Consider the following 21,121-nt stretch of genomic DNA (forward strand, 5'->3'; position numbering starts at 1 on the left):
TTCTTTCTCTCTTTTTTCCCCTCTCTCTTCCTCCTTTCTTTTTTTTCTTTTTCTTTTTCTTCTTCATCTTTTTGTTTTTTTGTTTTTTTTTGATTCTGAGGATTAAATCCAAGGGTGCTTTGTCAATGAACTACACCCCAGCCCTTTCAATTTTTTATTTTGAGACAGGGCTTTGCAAGTTGCCAAGGCTGGTCTTGAATTTGCCATCTTTATGCCTCAACCTCCCAAGCAGCTGCACTCCACCATGTATGGCTCACACCTCAACTAGCAGTCTATTAAAAAGTCGACATTCTTTTTTTTTCCCGATTCTGGGGATTGAACCCAGGAGTGCTTTACCATTGAGCCACCAGCCCTTTTTAAAGATTTTTATTTTGAGACAGGGTATCACTAAGTTATTGAAGCTGGCCTGAAACTCGTGATCCTCCCGTCTCCTCCAGAGGTAGTGGAATTATAGGTGTGTGCCACCACACCAGGGCTGGGGTTGTGGCTCAGAGGTAGAGTGCTCGCCTACCATACATGAGGCACCGGGTTTTATCCTCAGCACCACATAAAAAAATAAAATAAAGATACTGTGTCCTCCTATAACTAAAAAATTAAATAAATATTAAAAAAAGAAAATTACAGCCTGAAAAATGTTTCCCCAAGAAGTTTTAGGATGAAACTGCTCATTAATACCAACAAGCAAAAAGTGTCAACCTAAAAATTTCTTACTCTAAGCACAAATAAAAGCAATTGTGGGAAACCATTCTAACACGTGATTGGGTGACTCCTGTTAAGGGCCTGAGGCGCTTTGGCTGTGTCGAAGCTTTCCCGACCCTTTCCTGATGAGAGAGCCCATCCGTGTGGGGGTGTGCCTGACCACTGACCCTGGAGACCCAATCATTGACCCTGACCTTGGAGTGTAGCCGCCCCCCCAACCTTCATTGGATGGAATTCTCCCCTGAATCTCTTGTTCCCCAATAAAAGGCTAGTCCCCGGCATGTTCACTCTCTCTCTCCTGCTAGCCCTGAGTAATCCCTGCTGTCCTGCTGGGCGGCTACAGGAGCGAATCAGAGAGGGGAGCCATCTCGGACCTAGCAATAGATATAAGGTAACTGAGTCTTTGTGTTTTATTTCGATCTCTTCTAACTAACTTTATGCCTAGAACCTCATTAATGAAACCATTGTGCAGGCCGCGTGGAGCAATCATTAAAAAAAGTAATTATAGAGGCTGGGATTGTGCTCAACAGTAGAGCGCTCGCCTTGCATATATAAGGTCCTGGGTTCGATCCTCAGCACCACATAAAAAAATAAACAAATAAAATAAAGATTTTTTTTAAAGTAATTATAAATTTAATCAAGAATTAACTCTTAGTCAATGCAAGCAGGTTTAAAACCAGGAACTACACACAGATTCCTAGGCAACATCATATACCTGCATTCTAATATCCCTTTACCAACCAAAGCAATGATAGCATAAGAATGACACCATCAGATCTTACGAGTTTCTATCCTTATATGATTATTACCACCAACAATGTGTATGTGTGTGTACATGCATAAGATTAAGAACAGCAGAGACTTAGCTTTAGATAATTCCTGCCAATACCTAAACTATAGCTCCCTAAATGCAAGATCCTACACTAAAGCCACTAGGCTGATAAATCCTTTAGGTAAAGAGAAAAAAAAAAAAAGTCTACAGAAGTCTAGGAGGGACCCTGAAGGACAGTATGAAAAACAGAAGAGTACTTTTCCAATACTACCATAACTTTACCAAGAAAATCAAAAGATATCTCTTGGGCTGGGGATGTGGCTCACGCGCTCGCCTGGCATGCGTGCGGCCCGGGGTTCGATCCTCAGCACCATATACCAACAAAGATGTTGTGTCCACCAAGAACTAAAAAATAAATATTAAAAATTCTCTCTCTCTCTCTCTCTCCTCTCTCACTCTGTCTTAAAAAAAAAAAAAAAAAAGATATCTCTTTCTTACCCTGACAGCTCAATCTGTTATCAAATTTCTGGATCAAGCGCATATTACACACTAGGACCTGAAGGCTGCCTGCCATCTGTTCCACTCGGCACAGTGGGTCATTTCCTGGCAAGTGAGCAATGATGCCTGATGTGTGAATAAAACTCAGACTTTGCTCCCAGGCTAAAGTAGCAAAAGAAAGGAGGCAAGGGGACTTGGAGTCTTCCATAATACAATACAGTGGGGCTTCTGTCTCTCAGGTATATGACCTCACACAGACTCTAGGAAAGATAATGCTCTTACTCTGAGGATAAGGTTAAAGGCATATCAGGGAACTATCCACAGGAAAAAAGAGTTTGCATATCTGGCATGGATTTATGCTGTTCAAAATCATAACTCCATTTTCCTTTGCCAGCAAAGGGCTTAGAAGTAGCAACTTAAAACAGAAGGCTTGTAGAACAGATACTTACACCTCATTCTGCATTTCTTTTAGGAAGCATTCTACCACTCTTAGTTTATATTTGTTCCTCTGATGGATTTTTTTTTTAATATTTATTTTTTAGTTGTAGTTGGACACAATACCTTTGTTTTATTTATTTATTTTTATGTGGTGCTGAGGATCGAACCCAGGGCATCTACACGATAGGCAAGCGCTCTACCACTGAGCCACAACCCCAGCCCCGCTCTGATAGATTATAAGAGCTAGATTACCTTTGTTAGAAGACAGTACAAGTTTCCAAGATGTCTTAAGGAGACTGAAAAAAAATAAATTCAAATTTACCTATGCAGGCCTCTATAACCTCTCTGTGCTTCCTCTCAATCAAGTAGCTTTCAAATCTAAGAAAAGAACTTGAGCATAGCAGGCACTCATAATTAATTGATAAAAAAGAATGAACCAGGAAGCCAAAGTGGTGGCACACACCTGTAATCCCAATGGCTCAGGAGGCTGAGACAGGAAGATTATGAGTTCAAAGCTAGCCCCAACTTAGTGAGGCCCTAAGCAACTCAGTGAAACCTTATTTTTACATAAAATATATGAAAGGGCTGGGGATGTGGCTCAGTGGTTGATTAGCCCCAAGTTTAATCCCCAGTATCCAAAAATAAATAAATAAGTGAATGAGGAGCTGGGCATGATGGCACATGCTATAATCCCAGCACCTGGGAGACCAATGCAGGAGGATTGTAAATTCCAGACCAGCCAAGGCAATTTAGTGAGACCCTACCCCAAAACAAAAATAAATAAATAAATAAATAAAGTTGGGTGTGGTAGCATACACATATAATCCCTCAGAAAACTTGGGAGGCTGATGCAGGAGGATCACAAGTTTGAAGTCAGCCTTAACAAATTACTGAGACCATTTCAAAATAAAAACAAAAAAGGCTAGGTATATAACTCAATGATAAAGCACCCCCATATTCAATCCCCAGTACCAAATAAACATATAAATTTAAAAATTTTAAAATTAAAAAGGGCTGGGGATGTGGCTCAGTGGTAGAATACCCTTGAGTTGTATCCCTAGTACCATGAAAAAAACAAGAAATGGATGAAGGCTGGGAATATAGCTCAATGATAAATATTTACTTGGCATGTACGAGGCCCTGGGTTCAATTCCTAATTAAAAAAAAAAAAAAAAAGCAAAGAAGTAATGGCCATTTTTGCTGAATGCAGTGGCACACAGCTATAATACCAGCTATTCAGAAGGCTGACCCAAGAAAACGTCAAGTTGGAGCCTAGCCTGGACAACTTAGTGAGTCCCTATCTCAAAATAAGAAAATAGGGCTAGAGGGCTGGGGCTAGGGCTCAGTAGTAGCACACTTGCCAAGCACATGTGAGGCACTGGGTTCAATTCTCAGCACCACATATAAATAAGTAAATAAATAAATAAAGGTTCTACTGACAACTAAAAAATTTTTTTTTTTTTTTAGATTTTAAAAAAAGTAAATAAAACTTACATTAAAAGAAAAAAGTAAAAAACAAAAAAGGGTAGCGTTAGACTGGTGGGTATAGCTTAGGTGTAAAGTGTTTGCCTAGCATCCACAAGGCCTGGGTTCAACCCTAGCACCTCAAAATAACAACAAAAAAGTAAAGTAGAAGAAGGCGACGGGGCTGCAGAAAGAGAAAGGGGAAGTACTGGATCGAAATGAAGCAAATTATGTAATATGCATGTATGAATATGTCAAAATTAACCTATTATGTATAACTATAATGCATTAATACAAAATAAATTAACTAATTAAGAAGGGGTGGGGTCATACCTCAGTGGTAAAGTGCCCCTGGGTTCAATCCCCAGTACTAAGATATCATAACAAATGATGAATGCAGGGCTGGGGATGTGGCTCAAGCAGTAGCGCGCTCGCCTGGCATGCGTACGGCCCGGGTTCGATCCCCAGCACCACATACCAACAAAAGATGTTGTGTCCGCCGAGAACTAGAAAATAAATATTAAAAATTCTCTCTCTCTCTCCTCTCTCACTCTCTCTTTAAAAAAAAAAAAAATGATGAATGCAGGAACTTAAAAGGACTCGTTATATCTGGGCCTCTAATCCCTGTGACTCGGGAGGCTGAGGCAAGAGGATCACCAAATTCAAAACCAGCTTCAGCAACTTAGTGAGGCCCTAAGCAACTTGGAGAGATCTTGTCTCAAAATAAAAAATAAAAAGGGCTGGGGATATGGCTCAGTGGTTAAGTGCCCCTGGGTTCAATCCCCGGTATCAAAAAAAAAAAAAAAAAAAAAAAACTCATCAATCTCTGAGTTGCAGAAGACGGTGAGTGACAAGAGTCACAGAAATAGCAGTTCTTCAAAGAAGTGTGTGTGTGTGTGTATGTGTGTATAAAAATGCACATACATACCTCCACTTAAGGCCACACCAGTACCACGGTGGCAAATGGACATTGCCATAGGAAGAGACCAGCTACAAAGAAACACATAAAGACAATTTAAAAACGGAAAAATTGACCCCATAGCAAAGTGCCCATCTTGGCAATGAAAACATATACTAATTCTGAAATAGGCATTATTATTATTATTATTATTTTTGGTACCAGGGAGTGAACCCAGGGACACTTAACCACTGAGCCACATCACCAGCACTATTTTGTATTTTATTTAGAGACAAGGTCTCACTGAGTTGCTCAGAGCTTTGCTTTTGATGAGATCCTCCTATTTCAGCCTCCCGAGTTGCTGGGATTACAGGTGTGCACCACTGCACCAAGCTGAAATAGGCACTATTAAAAAAAAAAAAAAAAAAAAAGTTTTCAAATTCCTTGCTTTCACTTTTTATTTTGAAAACTAGGCTGGGGTGTAGCTCAGTGTTAGGATGCCTTCCTAGCATTCATGAAGCCCTGGCTCATTCCCCAATACTGCAAAATTGAAAAATAAAATATAAAAAAACAGACATTTATTTAAGAAGTGTCCCTCCTTTTATCAGACTTCATCACTGTTAGAGCTGAGAGGAGCAAACAATTATAACTTCTTTCACAAGGAGAAACAGAGATCACTATGTTGTCACCAATAAAAGTTGGCACAATTAGAGGAAGTAATCATTGGAACATAACCACCTGGGTCCTTCTTTTTCTCCAGTTTTAACACTGTAGTGGAAAATCTAAGTGAGTTTTACTTACCCAGTTTCACAAAATATATGATCATTCTTGAACTCTCCCTTATTATATCCCCATAAATGTTGAACATACCATTTATTCTCTAATAAATAATTTTGCTGGATTTAGTCCTGTTCCCTTCTCTTCCTTTCCCTTCCCCTGTACTTTAACACTAGGTTACATCCCCAGTCCTTTTTTTTTATTTTTAGACAGGGTCTCCCTAAATTGCTGAAGCTAGCCTCCAAATTGTGATCCTCCCACCTCATCCTTCAAAGTCACTGGAATTAGAGGCATGAGCCACATGCCCAGCTTAGTATATATTTCTTACCATAGCAGTTCTAAAACACTTTGTCATGAAATCAAGTTGGGCAGGATGGCACACACCTTGGGAGGCTGAGGCAGGAGGATCATAAGTTCCAGGCTGGCTTGGAAAATTTAGCTAGACTGTGCCTCAAAATAAAATAAAAAGAGCTGGGGATGTAGTTCAGTGACTCTGGACTCAATCCCCAGAATCCACTCCCCCACACACAAATTCCTTTTTAAATCATAAATCACCATTTTGCCAAAGCATTTCCATAGAGGAACAATCAACATGGTTATTCTAGACTTGTTCTCATTCTCAAGAGAGAACTGATTGGTAAAATAGAGGAATAGCAGTCTTGGAGAAAGTTAATGTTCATTTGGAAAATCAGCTTAGAAAGGGAATACTGACCAAAATCAGACCACATATTTAATACCCTAAAGAGAAATTACTGAAGGTTGAAAAGATCTCAAGAAGAAATTCTAGGACTGGGGATAGATTTCAATGATAGAGTGCTTGCCTAGCATGTGCAAGGACCTCGATTCAATCCTCTACCTACAAAATGAAAATGTTCACAATTAAGCCGGGTGTGGTGGTGCACATCTGTAATCCCAGGGGCTCAGGAGGCCGAGGCAGGAGGATTGTGAGTTTAAAGTCAGCCTCAGCATCTTAGTGAAGCCCATGGCAACTCAACAAGACCCTGTCTATAAATAAACTATTAAAAAGAGATGGGGAATGTGGTCCCTGGGTTCCATCCTTGGTACCAAAAAAAAAAAAAAAAAAGTTCACAGTTAAGAAAAGAGTAATATTCAGAGAAACCAAAAAAACGAGACCATTCTGATTAACTCAGATTTAATGAGATAAATATAAAAGATGGAAGAAGAGCCACATAACCAAGGACAAACAGAACAATGGCATAATTTGGCAAGAACAGCTCGTAAAAGACATTAAGGACAGCAAAAAGGGGCTTTTAAAATTGCATTCAGGGACAGAAAGCCCTCTAACTAGAACAGAGAATTTTGATGACAAAATTGTGAAACAGATTGCTTAAATATTTTGTCAAAGAGAAAGACTATCAGTCTGAAAAAGAACAAATATTTATTTGAAAGGCCTGAAACCTAAGAGGTAAGGAAATTTTAAGGCATTACTTAGCATTCCAAAGGCAGTTATAGGGGCTCCTAGCCCACATAAATTAACTCCCATCACTAAAAGAGAGAAAAATTCAAATGTTACCCTAATTTTTTTATTTTTTTTTTGTACTAGGAATTGAGCTCAGGAGCATTCAATAACTAAGCCATATCCCCAGCCCTATTTTATATCTTATTTAGAGACAGGGCCTCAGTGAATTGCTTAGCAACTCATTTTTTGCTGAGGCTAGCTTTGAAATCACAATCCTCCCACCTCAGCCTTCTGAGCCACTGGGATTATAGGAATGCACCACCTCACCTGGCAAATGTTACCATAATTTTATTTCTTTAGTAGCAGGAATTGAACCCAGGGGCATATCCTTAGTCCATTTTTAAAAAATTTTTTGAGACAGGGTCTTGCCAATTTGCTGAAGCTGGCCTTGAACTTGCAGTCCTCCAGGGCATGAACCAACATGCCCAGCTAACCTAATTTTCAAAAGTCATTAAACCATAATAACCCAGTTAGCCTAGTACTGAGTGGGTAAAGGACATTCTACTTGCCAAAATTAACCACAACATTACTTCTTGTACCACATGCTCTTCCAGAATCTTGTTATTCTTTACCAAGTATTTAGTCCCTTCCTTTAAATCCAGGCAGAACTTCATGACTAATTGCTTCAAGAAACAGAACACAGAAGAAATAAACATGCATGACTTCCAAATTTCCCTTCCTCATGCTATGAGGAAGCCCAAAGTAGTCAATGCAAAGAGTTTATGGGTATATCCAAAAAAAAAAAGAAAAGAAAAGAAATGGTATCGGGCTGGGGATGTGGCTCAAGTGGCAGCGTGCTCGCCTGACATGCAGGTGGTGGGGGTTCGATCCTCAGCACTACATACAAACAAAGATGTTGTGTCTGCCGAGAATTAAAAAATAAATATTAAAAAATTCCCTCTCTCTCTCTCTCTCTCTCTTAAAAAAAAAAAGAATTCGTACCAAGAATGTAGCTCAGTGGGAGAGTGCTTGCCTAGCATGCACATGGCCCTGGGTTCCATCCCCAGCACCACAAAATAAAACAACAAGAATTCAAAATTTAAAAATTATGGGAAACAGCCCATGTGGAGAAAATAAGGGCCACTCCCAACAGCCAGGATCAACCCAAGACATGTAAGTAAACAGAACTTGAGATTAGTTTAACCCTTAGACTGTGTTTTCCAGTTGAGATTCCAAACATCATAGAACAAAGACAATCACTACGACTACTCCCTGTTCAGTCATTAAGACTCTAGTACAGAAAACCAAGACTATTTTAATTCACTTACAAAAAGTGGAAATCAGTATGATTTCACTTAGAAAAAATTTTTTTTTCAGGAAATACTGAGGTTTTTCTTTTTCTTTTTTTTCTTTCGTTTTTTTTCTCCAGCACTGGGGACTGAACTCTACACAAAACTACATTCCCAGTCCTTATTATTTTGAGACAGGGTCTCACTAATTTGCCCAGGCTGGCGAATTTACCATTCTTCTGCCTCAGTCTCCCAAGTAGCAAGGGTTACAGGCACCCACCACAGGGCCAAGCCTGAGATCCTTTTTGAAGTTTATTATCTTATTTATCCATTTCCAACTCCTAAAAGAGTATCAAACATACTGGGAATCATCAAAAAAAAAAAAAAGCCTACTTTTCTGTTTTTTGACTTTGTTAATACAATTGTAGGCAACTAGAAACATAAGAATATATGAATTTCAGCAAGCTACAATCCCAGCAGCTCCAGAAGCTGAGGCAGGAGAATCACAAGTTCCAGGCCAGCCTGGGCATTTAGGAAGGCATTGTTTCAAAATTTAAAAAAATAAAAGGGCAAAGATGTAGCTCAGTGGTTATGTACCCCTGAGTTTAACTGCCAGTACCACACACACAAAAAAATGAGAGCCAGACATGGTGGCAAATGCTTGCAATTCCAGCAACTCAGAAGGCTGACACAGGAAGATCACAAAATCAAAGCCAGCCTCAGCAATTTAGTGAGACGCTGTCTCAAAATAAAACATTTAAAAAATGCTGGGGATAATAATTTTTTTTTTAATTTTTTAAAATTTTTTTTAAAGGGCTGGGGATATGGCTCAGAGGCTAAACACCTCTGGGTTCAATTCCTGATTCAAAAAAAAGAAAGTAAAGAAAAAGTATTTCTCCAAGGAAGATATACATGAAAAGATGCTCAACAATCTCTCTTCCAAAACACTCCAGAAGTTACCAATAAAAGTACGATTTCAAATATCACAGATACATTTCTCTGACATGTCACCCTTGAAACAGGCCCATATTCCTTGATGTTTCCTTTTTGTATCCCACAAGTGTGTATGAAGTTCCATTACTGGAAGAGCAAACAAGATAGTGGTAGGCTTACCTTAGCAGCCTACTACCATCTTTTTTTTGTGTGTGTGTGTGTGACTTGTAAAAAAAAGATCAAGGCTTTTAATATAAATTGAGAATAACTTGGGAAGTTCTCCATAATTACAATCCCCTCTCCCCACCCAAAAAAAAAAAAAAAAAAAACCATTTATCTCTGGGAAAAAAAAAAAAAAGTTTCACCAGGGACAGGGGTTATAGCTTAGTGGTAGAGCACTTGCCTAGCACATGTGAGGCACTGGGTCTGATCCTCAGCACCACATAAAAATAAATAAATAAAACAAAGGTATTGTGTTCATTACAACTAAAAAAATAAATAAATAAAAAATTAAAAGTTTCACCATAAGATATTAAGAATTGAGATCTCTAGCCAGGGATTACAGTCGCTTGGAGGCTGAAGCAGAATGATTACAGGTTTGAGGCCAGTCTCAGCAATTTAGTGAGGCCCTTAGCAATTTAGTGAGATCTGTCTCAAAATAAAATAAAACAAAAATTTTTTTAAAAAAGGACTGGGAATGTAACTCAGGGTTCAATCTTTAATGCCCCTGTGTCCTCAAAAAATAACTAAGATCACTTATTAGCCTACTTTTATTTTAGTAAAATGTCTAATTCCTGCCATCAGAATTATTCCTGGAATTTGGGTTGGGGAAAAAACTGAAGGGTTATGGTATTTGTGGAGGTGGTTAAAAAATGGCCAGCCTCACTGGCAGGAAACCAAGTAGAGGGTAGCAGAGCTCAAGATGTTGCTGGGTTGGCTTAAAAAAAAAAAAAAAAAAAAAAGCAGATCAACAGGGACTTATCTTAGGAGGCACCAGCTATATACACTGTATATATATAGTCATGTATACACAGTGGGGTATGATTGGATCCATATTTATCTTAGCTCTGTCCACTGAGAGGACCTAGAAACAATGACATACTGGTAGTACCAAGCACATCTAACACCCAAATACTCATTTCACAGAAGCCATCAATACCCACTGAGCCAATTGTGGTTGGTACATACCTGATGTACCTACAACTTGAGAGGTTAAGGCAAGAGGATTGATTACAAGTTCAAGGCCAGACTCAGTAACTTAGGAAGGCACTATCTCAAAATAATAAAAAAAGGACTGGGGGATGTAGTTCAGTGGTAAAATGTTCCCGAGTTCTATCTCTAGTATCAAAAAAAAAAAAAAAAAAAAAAAAAAGGAGGGGGGGGGGTTCATTTGTCAAGTCTGGCACCATCTGAACATCAAAATAAAATGAAACTAACAGAGCATAACCCTCTCGGCAAAATAAGAATCCCTGACTCCATACTGATAAAGAAGGCAAACTTTACTCTATAGAAATAAATAAATCTAGATGGGACATGGAATTAGAAAAATCACAGTTTGGCAACCATCAGAGTAATAACCTGATTTAGTAAAATATTATCCACAGATGTTGTTGGGTAAATGTCTGATGAAAAACAGAATATTTAGAGTTTCAAAGTATTCCCACAAAATATTATTAATTATTAAATATGCCAACTTTATTTTATTTTTTTAAGAGAGTGAGAGAGAGTGAGAGAATTTTTAATATTTATTTTTTAGTTCTTAGCAGACACAACATCTTTGTTGGTATATGGTGCTGAGGATCAAACCTGGGCTGCACGCATGCCAGGCAAGCGCGCTACCACTTGAGCCACATCCCCAGCCCCAAATATGCCAACTTTACATGAAAAAATCCAGTAAACATATCTTAACCAGTGATAAAAGCTCATATCAGCTGGGTACAGTGGTGCATGCCTATAATCTCAATGGCTCGGGAGGCCGAGGCAGTAGGATCGAGAGTACAAAGCCAGTCTTGGCAATGGTGAGGTGCTAAGCAACTTGGTGAGACTCTGTTCCTAAATAAAAAACAAAAAAGGGCTGGAGATGTGGCTTAGTGGTCAAGTGCCCCTAAGTTTAATCTCAGTAACCGCCCCCCCCCAAAAAAAAGCTCATATCACCAATAATGGATTAAATCATCATCATGTACCTCCTGATATAATATACTGAGAAGAACACAGCATCAACTCAGGAGCCTGCCAACAATATATAAATCAAAAGTACATGAGACAAAGCCAAATCGGAGGAACATCCTAAAAAATGCCAAGGTCATAAAAATAAGAAAAGATGAAAACTGTTCCATACTGAAAGAAATTAAAGAGATGACAACTAAATACAACATAAAATTCTGTGTTCTATCTTGGACCTACAATGGACATTACTGAGACAACTGGCAAAATCTGATCAGACCTTAAGTTCAGATGGCAGAACTGGATTAGTGTTAAATTTTCTGATTATGATGGTTGTACTGTGTAGAGTATCTCTGATAAAACACATACACAATATTAAGGGGTTCTGGTAAGCAGAATAATAAACTCACTGAAGATATCTATGATATCTCTAGAAGCTATGAATGTTACCTTATATGGGAAAAGGGGAATTAGGGGATAAAATTAAGGTTCCTTACTTTAAGATCAGAGACCATTTGGATTAGGCAAATGGACCCAATACAATCACAAGGTCTTCAAAAATGGAAGAGACTGGCAACAGAAAGATAGATAATTGAGATGATGGAAGCCAAGTCAACATGATAAGATGGGAAAACTAGATCCCCCACTGCTGGCACCAAAGATGGAGGAAGGAAGCCACATGGCAAGGAATTTGGGCAGCTTTCAAAAACTGAAAAAGGAAATAGATTCTTCCTTATAGCCTCCAGAAGGAAAAACAGCCTTTATAGCGTCTTGATTTTAGCATAAGTAGACATGTGTTAGAGTTCTGGCCTTTAAAACCATATGCTATAGTACAAGAGCATTTATAACATATAAATAGTTGTTAATACGGCATTACAATGTATAAATAGTTAATACAGCATTGATTAAGGAATAATGACAAGAAAAAAATACGTACATGCTCAGTACAAATATGATTTTTTTTTTTCCTTTTGCTGTTCTGGGAATTAAACCGAGGGCTTTGCTCATGTTAAGGACATGCTCTACCACTGAGCCACACACACCCCCCCCCCATTCTAAGTAGATTGTGTCTTGAGTTTTACAGAAGACAATTAAATGCACCTCAGGAAGTATTATACTCAGAGTCTCACCCACATCTAATTTTGATATTTAGATGAAATTTTAAAACTTGGAGTCAATGCTATAATGGGTTAAAACTTTTGGGGCCAATGGGATGGGGTGAATGTATTCTGCCCATGGGACAAACAATCTCGGGGGGACTGGGATAGGCAGATCAGTTCAAATGTAATTACAAGAGTCCTTAAAAGTAGAAGGGAGAGGCAAAATAGATTAGAATGATATAAAGTGAGAACAAATCTGCTGTTGCTTGCTTTGAAGGTGGAAAAACAAGGCCACAAGCCAAGGAATGTGGATAGCATCCAGAAGCTAGAATTGGTAAAGTAATGGATTTTTACCTAGAGCCAATGGAAAAGAACGCAGCCCTTGCTAACACCTTCATTTGAAATCTATGTCACACTTCTATACTATAGAACTGTTAAGACTATGAAATTCTGTTATTTTTAGTCACTAAGTTTTAAAAGGGCTGGGGAGGGAACTCAAAGGTAGATCACTTACCTACCATGTGAAAGGAACCCAGTATGATAAAAAAGAAAGAAAGAGTTAAGAAAAGAAAAATCTGTTCTTAACTCATTCAGATATGTCAACAATCTGGGAATCTGCATAAAGGTATATGGGAACTCTGTATAATTATTTCTGCAACTTTTATGTATATTTGAAATTATCTCAACATTTTTTTAAAAGTTTTATACTGGGGATTGAACCCAGAGACCTCCCACAGGCTAGATAAGCACTCTACCACAGAACTAAATTCCTAGTCCTTTTTATGTTTTTAATTTTGAGACAGGGTCTCCCTAAGTAGCCCAGACTAACCTCAAACTTCAGAGTGTCCTGCCTTAGCATCCTGAGTAGAAGAGATTTACAAGTATGCACCACCTCAACAGACTCAAAACATTTTAATTAGTGGGAACTATATTGGGACACGTTAGAATTTCCTAAATAGTAGTATTGCAAGATAGATTAAGGCTAGACAATAGATTTAAATCATGTCCAAATTTAAAAAGGCCTGATAAGTTATTTCCCTCTACTGTGAAGGGTATCTCATCTACACAGCTACTTTCCATCTGAGCAAATATTTCCCTCCAATTGCAGAGAATATCAGGGAGGCTAAGGACAACCTCCAGAACTTTTACCCATCACCTCTAGATTCTCTGGCTCCAGAGACTTTACCTATAGATAGTAATATGGGGAGATACAGGACGGTTTGAACTTGTGTTCTTATTCCAGAACCGCTCCATCTCTTCTTTGGCTGTGGTTCCCATCGGAATAGCACTAAAATAAAACCAGAAGATTAAAAATGGATTAAAAGTAAGCTTGGTTTAATTTCATTTGTTTGTTTTTTGGTGACACTGAGGACTAATAAGCCCTAGGATGCTACATCCACCGAGCTACATCCCCAGGCCAGGCTGACCTTGAACTTGCAATCTTCCTGCCTCAGCCTCCTGAGTCTCCTGGTGCTGGCAGTTTCATATTTTATATAACAAAAATTAAAAAAAAAAAAAGTAAGGTGAGCTTGACAAAGACAAATCCAACAACTTAGGAAAACATGTTCCTCCAATAGTATTATTTTTATGCCAAGTTTGCTTCAGTTAATCCTTGGGGCTAGGGTATTGTTCAGTGGCAGTATACTTCCCTAGCATGTATAAGACCCTGAGTTCAATCCCCAATACCACAAAAACAAACAAACAAAAAACTAATTAAAAACATGATCCCATTCCCCTCAAGAAAATGTCTCAAGAAATGTGGATATAGCTAAGTGGTAAAGCACATGCTTTGCATATATAAAGGCCTGGAATCAATACCCAGTACCAAAAACGAGAGAAAAGAAAATACCTCCTCATAGATTACTCGGGAACTACGAGAGGAAAAGGTAGTAATCTTATAGTAGAAAAAACCTAGCAGACATTTTCTCGCTCAAATGATCAAAGTTAAAAACCACTGTTAATGGGACAAATGGCATTATATGACCGTTGGTATGATGTATTGATATTTCTTATCATTAGGAAACAATCACGAAAACTCAGCTAACACTACAAAATAACTGTACTTTATTTTAACTAGTTATTTAACTAGTCTTCAAAAATTCAGCCATAAAAGATAAAGACTAAGACACAGTTTCAGATTTTAAAATATTAAAGAAATATGACAACTAAGCACACGTGAGTCTAGTTAGATCTTGGGTAGAAAATGAGATACTGGATTTCATAAAGTACGTTATTTGGAAAAAACAGAAAATCTGAAAATCAACTGCATTAGATAAGCATTCATCAACATTAAATTTCCTAAATTTGATAATTATGCTTGTATAACTATGCTGTGTTATGTAAGGTAATTTCTTGTTCTCAGAAGAAATAGTTACAGGTAAAATATCATGCTGTTCACAAGTTACTCTAAAAGAATTCTGTGAAAATAATAAATATATATTAGGCTGAAGCACAATAAAGTGACAACTATTCAACTACTTTTGACCTACAAAAATAACTATTTCATATGATACAACCTAAAATAGAATGAATAAACAAACAGCAAAATGTTAACAATTGATAAATCTGGATAAAAGTTGTATTGAATTTCATCATACTACTTTATAACTTTTCTGAAAGTATAAAATTTTTTTTCAAAATAAGAATTTAAAAAAGAAGGAAAAAAAAAAAGGCAATTAACACCAAAAGACTAGGAATGACTGTTTAGCAGAGGGAAAATATTTTACAACTAATTAAGATGTGAAATTGCCTAAAATTAAAAATTACAAAAAAATATTATTAAGGAAAAAAAAAACAAAGTAGAAAAAGGAGAATTAAATATCAGTGAAGGAATCAAGAAGTTGGAGCACAAATTAAAAAAAAAAAAAAAGTTGGAGCAAATCAGTGAAGTTAAACATATCAATAAAGCTCTCACCAGGCATGGGGGCACACGCCTGTAATCCCAGTGGCTTGAGAGGCTGAGGAAGGAAGACTGTAGGTTCAAAGCCAGCCTCAGCAACTTAATGAGGCCGTAAGCAACTTAAGGAGACCCTGTCTCAAAATAAAATACAAAAACAAGGCTAGGGATGTCACTCAGTGACTGAGTGCCCCTGGGTTTGAGCCCCAGTACAAAAAAAAAAAAAAAAATAGCAATAAGACTGGCCATCTATAGTGGTGCACTCCTGTAATCCTAGAGACTCAGGAGGCTGAGGCAAGAGGATTCAAGTTCAAGGCCAGTCTCAGCACCTCAGCAACTTGGAAGACCTTGTCTCAGAATTTTAAAAAAAGAAGTATCATAACAAAGAAAATAATAATAATAATCTCCACAGACTTGGAGACTTACTTTCTGACATAGAGCTGAGGACTTAGGTGAGCTCGGAGGCAATGACGGCCAACATGTCTGCAAGATAAGAGAATCAAGAATCATACATATTTAAAGGTCAATTTTAATATATCAGCATCTCATTTTTGTACTATATTAGACTTGAGGGAAGATGGCTAGAATAAAAATAAGATGAAGGCTGAGGATGCAACTCAGCAGTACAGCATACTTAGCAGGCAGAGGACTCTGGGTTCCCATCCCCAGCACCAAAAAATAAGATGAAAACAAAGTCATTATCAGTGTCCCTATTTTCTAGTTGAAATACTACAAATTCTAAGTAACTTAAGAATGATTAGAAGTATTACCTATAAATGCAAAATAAAATTTAACTTTTTCAAAATAAGAATTTAAAACAGAAGAAGAAAAAAAGGCAATTAACACCAACAGACTAGGAATGACTATTTTGCAGATGTAGGTTGGAATCTATGGTGTGCTCTGTCAGTGCTACTGTTTCCCAGACAAATAACAAAATATAAGGTAAAAGAATAATCAGAGCTGGACCAGCTGTGATGGCGCACACAAGTAATCCCAGTGACTTAAAAGGCTGAGATAGGAGGATTCCCAGTTCCAGGCCAAGCTCAGCAGTTTATCAAGACTGTCTCAAAATAAGAAATAAAAAGGACTGAGGATGTGGCTCAGTGGTAGAGTGCCTCCCGGTTTAATCCCCAATAATGCAAAAAACAATAACAATTAGAGTTGATAATATTCAACAGAATACAGAAAGTGATTTTTTTAAAGATAGGTCTCATAGGAGGCAACACTTAAAAGACAGGGATTAAAAACATAAAGGGCAGGGGCTAGGGTTGTGGCTGCTCAGAGGTACTGTGCTTGCCTAGCATGGGAGAGGCACTAGGTTCGATCCTCAGCTACCACATAAAAATAAAGGTATTGTGTCCACCTGTAACTAAAAAATAAATTTAAAAAACATAAAGGGCAGTACAAAACAGAACAGAACAGTAAGCCACAGGCAACATCAAGCACACAGTTTAGCTATAGTGGAGATATGTTGCAAATGAATGAACTAAAATTTAAAGAAGGGGTTTCATAGAATGAGGGTCCTAATAGTAAGCTAGGTCATTTCAGGAATTAATACAAAGTTCCAGACAACCTGGATGAACTTCAAGTCAAAAAATCATTAAAAAAAAAAAAAAAAAAAGAAAAAGAAAAGCCTCTCATATAATAGTGCAAAAAATATGGGAACACAAAAATAAAATTTTACCACTACCACAAAAAAGGTAAAATTTTACCACTCCCACTTTAAAAGGACATGTAAATTCCCAACCTAAAAAGTTGCTATTTTTGAAGTATGTACTTTAGTGCCAGAACTGATTTTTAAGTCAAAAACTAACATGTGACCAGACATTTTATATAAGAAAAATGTGACCCAAAGTTTACAAAGCATTATAAAAAACACAAAACCATTATAACTTTTAGTCACATCAATACATCAAATCTGTACAAAAGTATTTCAGAAAGTGATCACGATGAATTAAATATGGTGCTCTTCAAAAGTTTATTGTGTGCCAGGTTTGGTGGCACAAGCCTATAGTCCCAGCAATTTGGGAGGCTAAGGCAAGAGGATTACAAGTTCAAGGTCAGTCTCAACAACTCAGTGAGCCCACAGGCAACTTGGCAAGACTGTCTCAATCTTTTAATATCCCCTTCAAAAAAGGGGAAAGAAGTTTATTATGCATCTACTACATGCAAGACACTACGGGGATTAATAGAGCTCATGATGTTCCTCATGCCACTGACACTAGATCCACAAACATTTCAAGGTCTATGTTTTATAACAGTACACTTAAAGGGCCCACTACTTGAAGGGAAAAAATCCAACCAATACTTCCTTCTTTGGTTCTTCCCTCTTCCCTGCTTTGGAGGCAAGAGGTGAATACAGACATTGTGTACCCAATGCTCCCAGAAAGAAGTGGGAACAAATCTCTTTAAATCAACTGAATTGTCTATGAAGTTGCAGGGCATGCATTCCTCACACCAGGCTAGGCCTAGTCAGCCAGCTACCCAGTAAGAGCTTGCAGATGTGGGTTGGAATCTATGGCGTGCTCTGTCTAGTGCTATTGTTTCCCAGACAAATATCAATGCAAGATTTCCACAAGGCCCTTACAGAATTGAGTTGCACAAACTTCATAACCTTATTTAAAATATGACAAAAGTAGATATCTATCCTTGTGTTTCATGTGAAACCAGGAACTTTGAAAAGACTTTCTTTCTCCACCCATGAATGGTGCTTAAAATATTAGCACTAGAAAGTAACAAAACTTCATATTATCTTTAAGTCAGAACCTATAATTTCTACTAAGCATTGTCCCTTTCTAAACACACTATACAAAAATTGTAACCATTAATTGGATCATTGTTGGTTTGTTGTTTTTGCTATTGTTTTTTGATACCAGGGATTGAACAGCTTTTCCACTAAACTAATTCCCCAGTACTTTTATTTTTTATATTCAGACAGGCTCTTGCTAAGTTGCTAAGGGTCTCACTAAATTGTTGAGACTGGTCTTTAATTTTCAATCCTCCTGCCTCAGCTTCCCCAGTCACTGGAATTATAAAAGTCAAATAATTTTTGAAACTCTTCTCTGGATTGGGGCAACAACAGTACTAGAAAAAGAACACTGCAAAGTAAAAATGATAGTCTTAGATCTGTAACTTGAGTTGTGTAACTTGAGTAAGTTACTAAGCTTCAACCTTTTAATTTATAAAATGGGATTGATAATATCTACCCTTATTGATTGTTGGGAGAATTACATAAGAAAATGTACAAGAGCCATGAATATGCCTATAATCTCTCAACTGGGCTGGGCTGAACCCTGGGAATTTGAAGGAGGCTGAGGCAGGAGGCACACAAGTTCAAAGGTAGTCTCAGCAACTTAGCAAGACCCTGTCTCAAAATTTTAAAATAATTTAAAAAAAGGGGGGGAGCTGTGGATACAGCTCAGTTGGTAGAGTACTTGCCTTGCATGCATAAGGCCATGGGTTCAATTCCCATCACCATAAATAAATAAATAAATAACATTTTTTTTAAAAAACTGGGGATGTGGCTCAGTGGTTAAACGCCCACGGGGTCAATCCCCAATGCAAAAGAAAATCAAAAAAAAAAAAAAAAAGAAGAAGAAGAAAGGAAGAAAACATACAGGAAAGCATTCTCTGGACTATAATACACCACTTATGTGTAAGAGATCAGTTCATTGGTCTCCCCAAGAAGAACTTCATTGGTCTTTAGAATTCTTATCACATTTTCTTCAAAACATTCAGTGATGATAAAAACACTTATTTGGAAAAAAAAAAAAGTTATTCAAAGCCATGTCTGTGATCAAACTGAAGACCATTTTTAATTCAAAACAAGACATGACTGCAATATGATGAGTTTCTTTTATATGATTTATAAACTTGATTTGATGGCATTGAAAAGGTCTTATAAACATCTGCATTTGCAATAATAAAATAGATATATATAATCTTAAATTAAATGAACATTTTTTTTTTTTGGTAAGAGTGATTGAACCCAGGGCATTTTTACTACTGAGCTATATCCCTAGGTCTCTTTTAATTTTGAGACAGGGTCGTGCTAAGTTGCTGAGGCTGGCCTCCAACTTGCAATCCTCCTGCCTCAGCCCAGCTTCGGGAATCACTGGGATCATAGGTGTGCATCTGACACTAACTCCCAAGCTATAACATAAGTCATCTTTGACTTCTCCTTTTCTGTTACCACCTATTTATATGCATGGCATCATCCAATTCTACCATTACTATTTAGAAAATTTCATTCCAGTCCATTACTTTAGTCCATATCTTCTTTATATATTTCTCCCCAGAACTGTAAAAGGAGCTTCTGAACTGACCTACCTAGCAACAGTCTCTTCCCTATCATTCAACTTCACCAACATGAATGTACTGAAAAATAAAGTTACTCTCATTCTTACATCCACTACTTGCATTGCTATATAAGAGTCAAAGTGTGGGCAAACTCTCCAGACCTACCCTCTCACAAATTCCCATCAGTCCCCTATATACTTCTGACACACTGAACATTACATTATGCCCAGACAGAACAAGCCTCCTTATGACTACAAGTCTTTGCTCATGCTCTTCAAATTGGAACTCCTTACAGCCTCTTTTTTTTTTAATATTTATTTTTTAGCTTTAGGTGGACAATATCTTTATTTAATTTTATGTGGTGCTGAGGATCGAACCCAGTGCCTCATGCATGCTAGGCAAGCGTGCTACTACTTGAGCCACATCCCCAGCCCTCCTTACAGCCTCTTAAACTCATCCATCAAAACCCAACTCCTAGATGGCAAGATCAAGTCACTTCTTCAGGCTTGCTCTATCAGCGAGGCTCTCATACATGTTTCTATCATCATTTGCTATGTTGTTTAATGATTCATCTATTTATCTCTCCTTCTAGACTTTGAGCTCCACAAGGGCTGAAATTCCTGACATTGATAGCACCTATAATAACTGAGAACTAAAACTAATTTTTTTCTTTTTTCCCTAGTGCTGGGGATCACACCAAGGGCCTCACACATGCTAGGCAAGCACCCTACCACTGTGCTACATATATTGGCCAGACAGTTGAATCACAGTGACCGTGATTAAGTGGCATAAACATTATTCCATGGAAGCCCAGCTGTCTCTATCTATCTCCTTCTTGGCCTTGGAAAGTCATTCCTTGACTGAGTGTTAATGGAATTCGTGTTACTCAGCTGTGAACAGCTCTGGCTGGTCCCTGGACTGTTACAAAATATGAAGCACTATTCAAAGGCTATGAAATATAATATTCTTTTTTGGAGGGGAAACTGGGGATTGAAATCAGGGGCACTCAACCACTGAACCACATCCCCAGCCCTATTTTCATATTTTATTTAGAGACAGGGTCTCACTGAGTTGTTTAGTGCCTCACTTTTGATGAGGTTGGCTTTGCACTTTCGATCCTCCTTCCTCCGTCTCCTGAGCCACTGGGATTACAGGTGTGCGCCACCATGCATGGCTACAATATTCTGATAACTAAAAATTTTTAATTAGCCAAGCAACAAAAATTTTTAACTGGAGCCAAGAGTGGGAGTGCACTCATATAATCCCAACAACTTAAAAGACTGAGGCAGGAGGCTCTCAAAATAAAAAATAAAAAGGACTGAATCCGGTATAGTGGAGCACATCTGTAATCCCAGCAACCCAGGCAGGAGGAACTGGAACCTAAATTCAAGATCAACCTCAGCAACTTAGTGAAACTATAGGGTCTCTAAGACCCTAAGGACTTAGAGATCCTGCCTCAAAATAAACATAAAAAA

General features: G+C 37.8%; 1 protein-coding gene across 2 annotated transcripts in view; it reads right to left on the minus strand.

Moving 5' to 3' along the window:
• Positions 1 to 21,121, minus strand: part of Sdhc (succinate dehydrogenase complex subunit C) — a 44,138-nt gene that overhangs the window by 19,567 nt on the left and 3,450 nt on the right. Inside the window, exons 2-4 of one of the 2 annotated variants that reach the window (XM_005341856.5) lie at positions 15,774 to 15,830; positions 13,638 to 13,739; positions 4,800 to 4,861 (exon numbers count right to left, since the gene is read on the minus strand). In XM_005341856.5, coding sequence (XP_005341913.1) covers positions 4,800 to 4,861; positions 13,638 to 13,739; positions 15,774 to 15,830 — 221 coding nt within the window. The remainder of the gene's footprint in view (positions 1 to 4,799; positions 4,862 to 13,637; positions 13,740 to 15,773; positions 15,831 to 21,121) is intronic. The other variant, XM_021721140.3, reaches the window with a different exon arrangement.

This window comes from Ictidomys tridecemlineatus, chromosome 11 (genome assembly GCF_052094955.1).
Source record: "Ictidomys tridecemlineatus isolate mIctTri1 chromosome 11, mIctTri1.hap1, whole genome shotgun sequence".
NCBI classification, from domain to species: Eukaryota; Metazoa; Chordata; class Mammalia; order Rodentia; family Sciuridae; genus Ictidomys; species Ictidomys tridecemlineatus.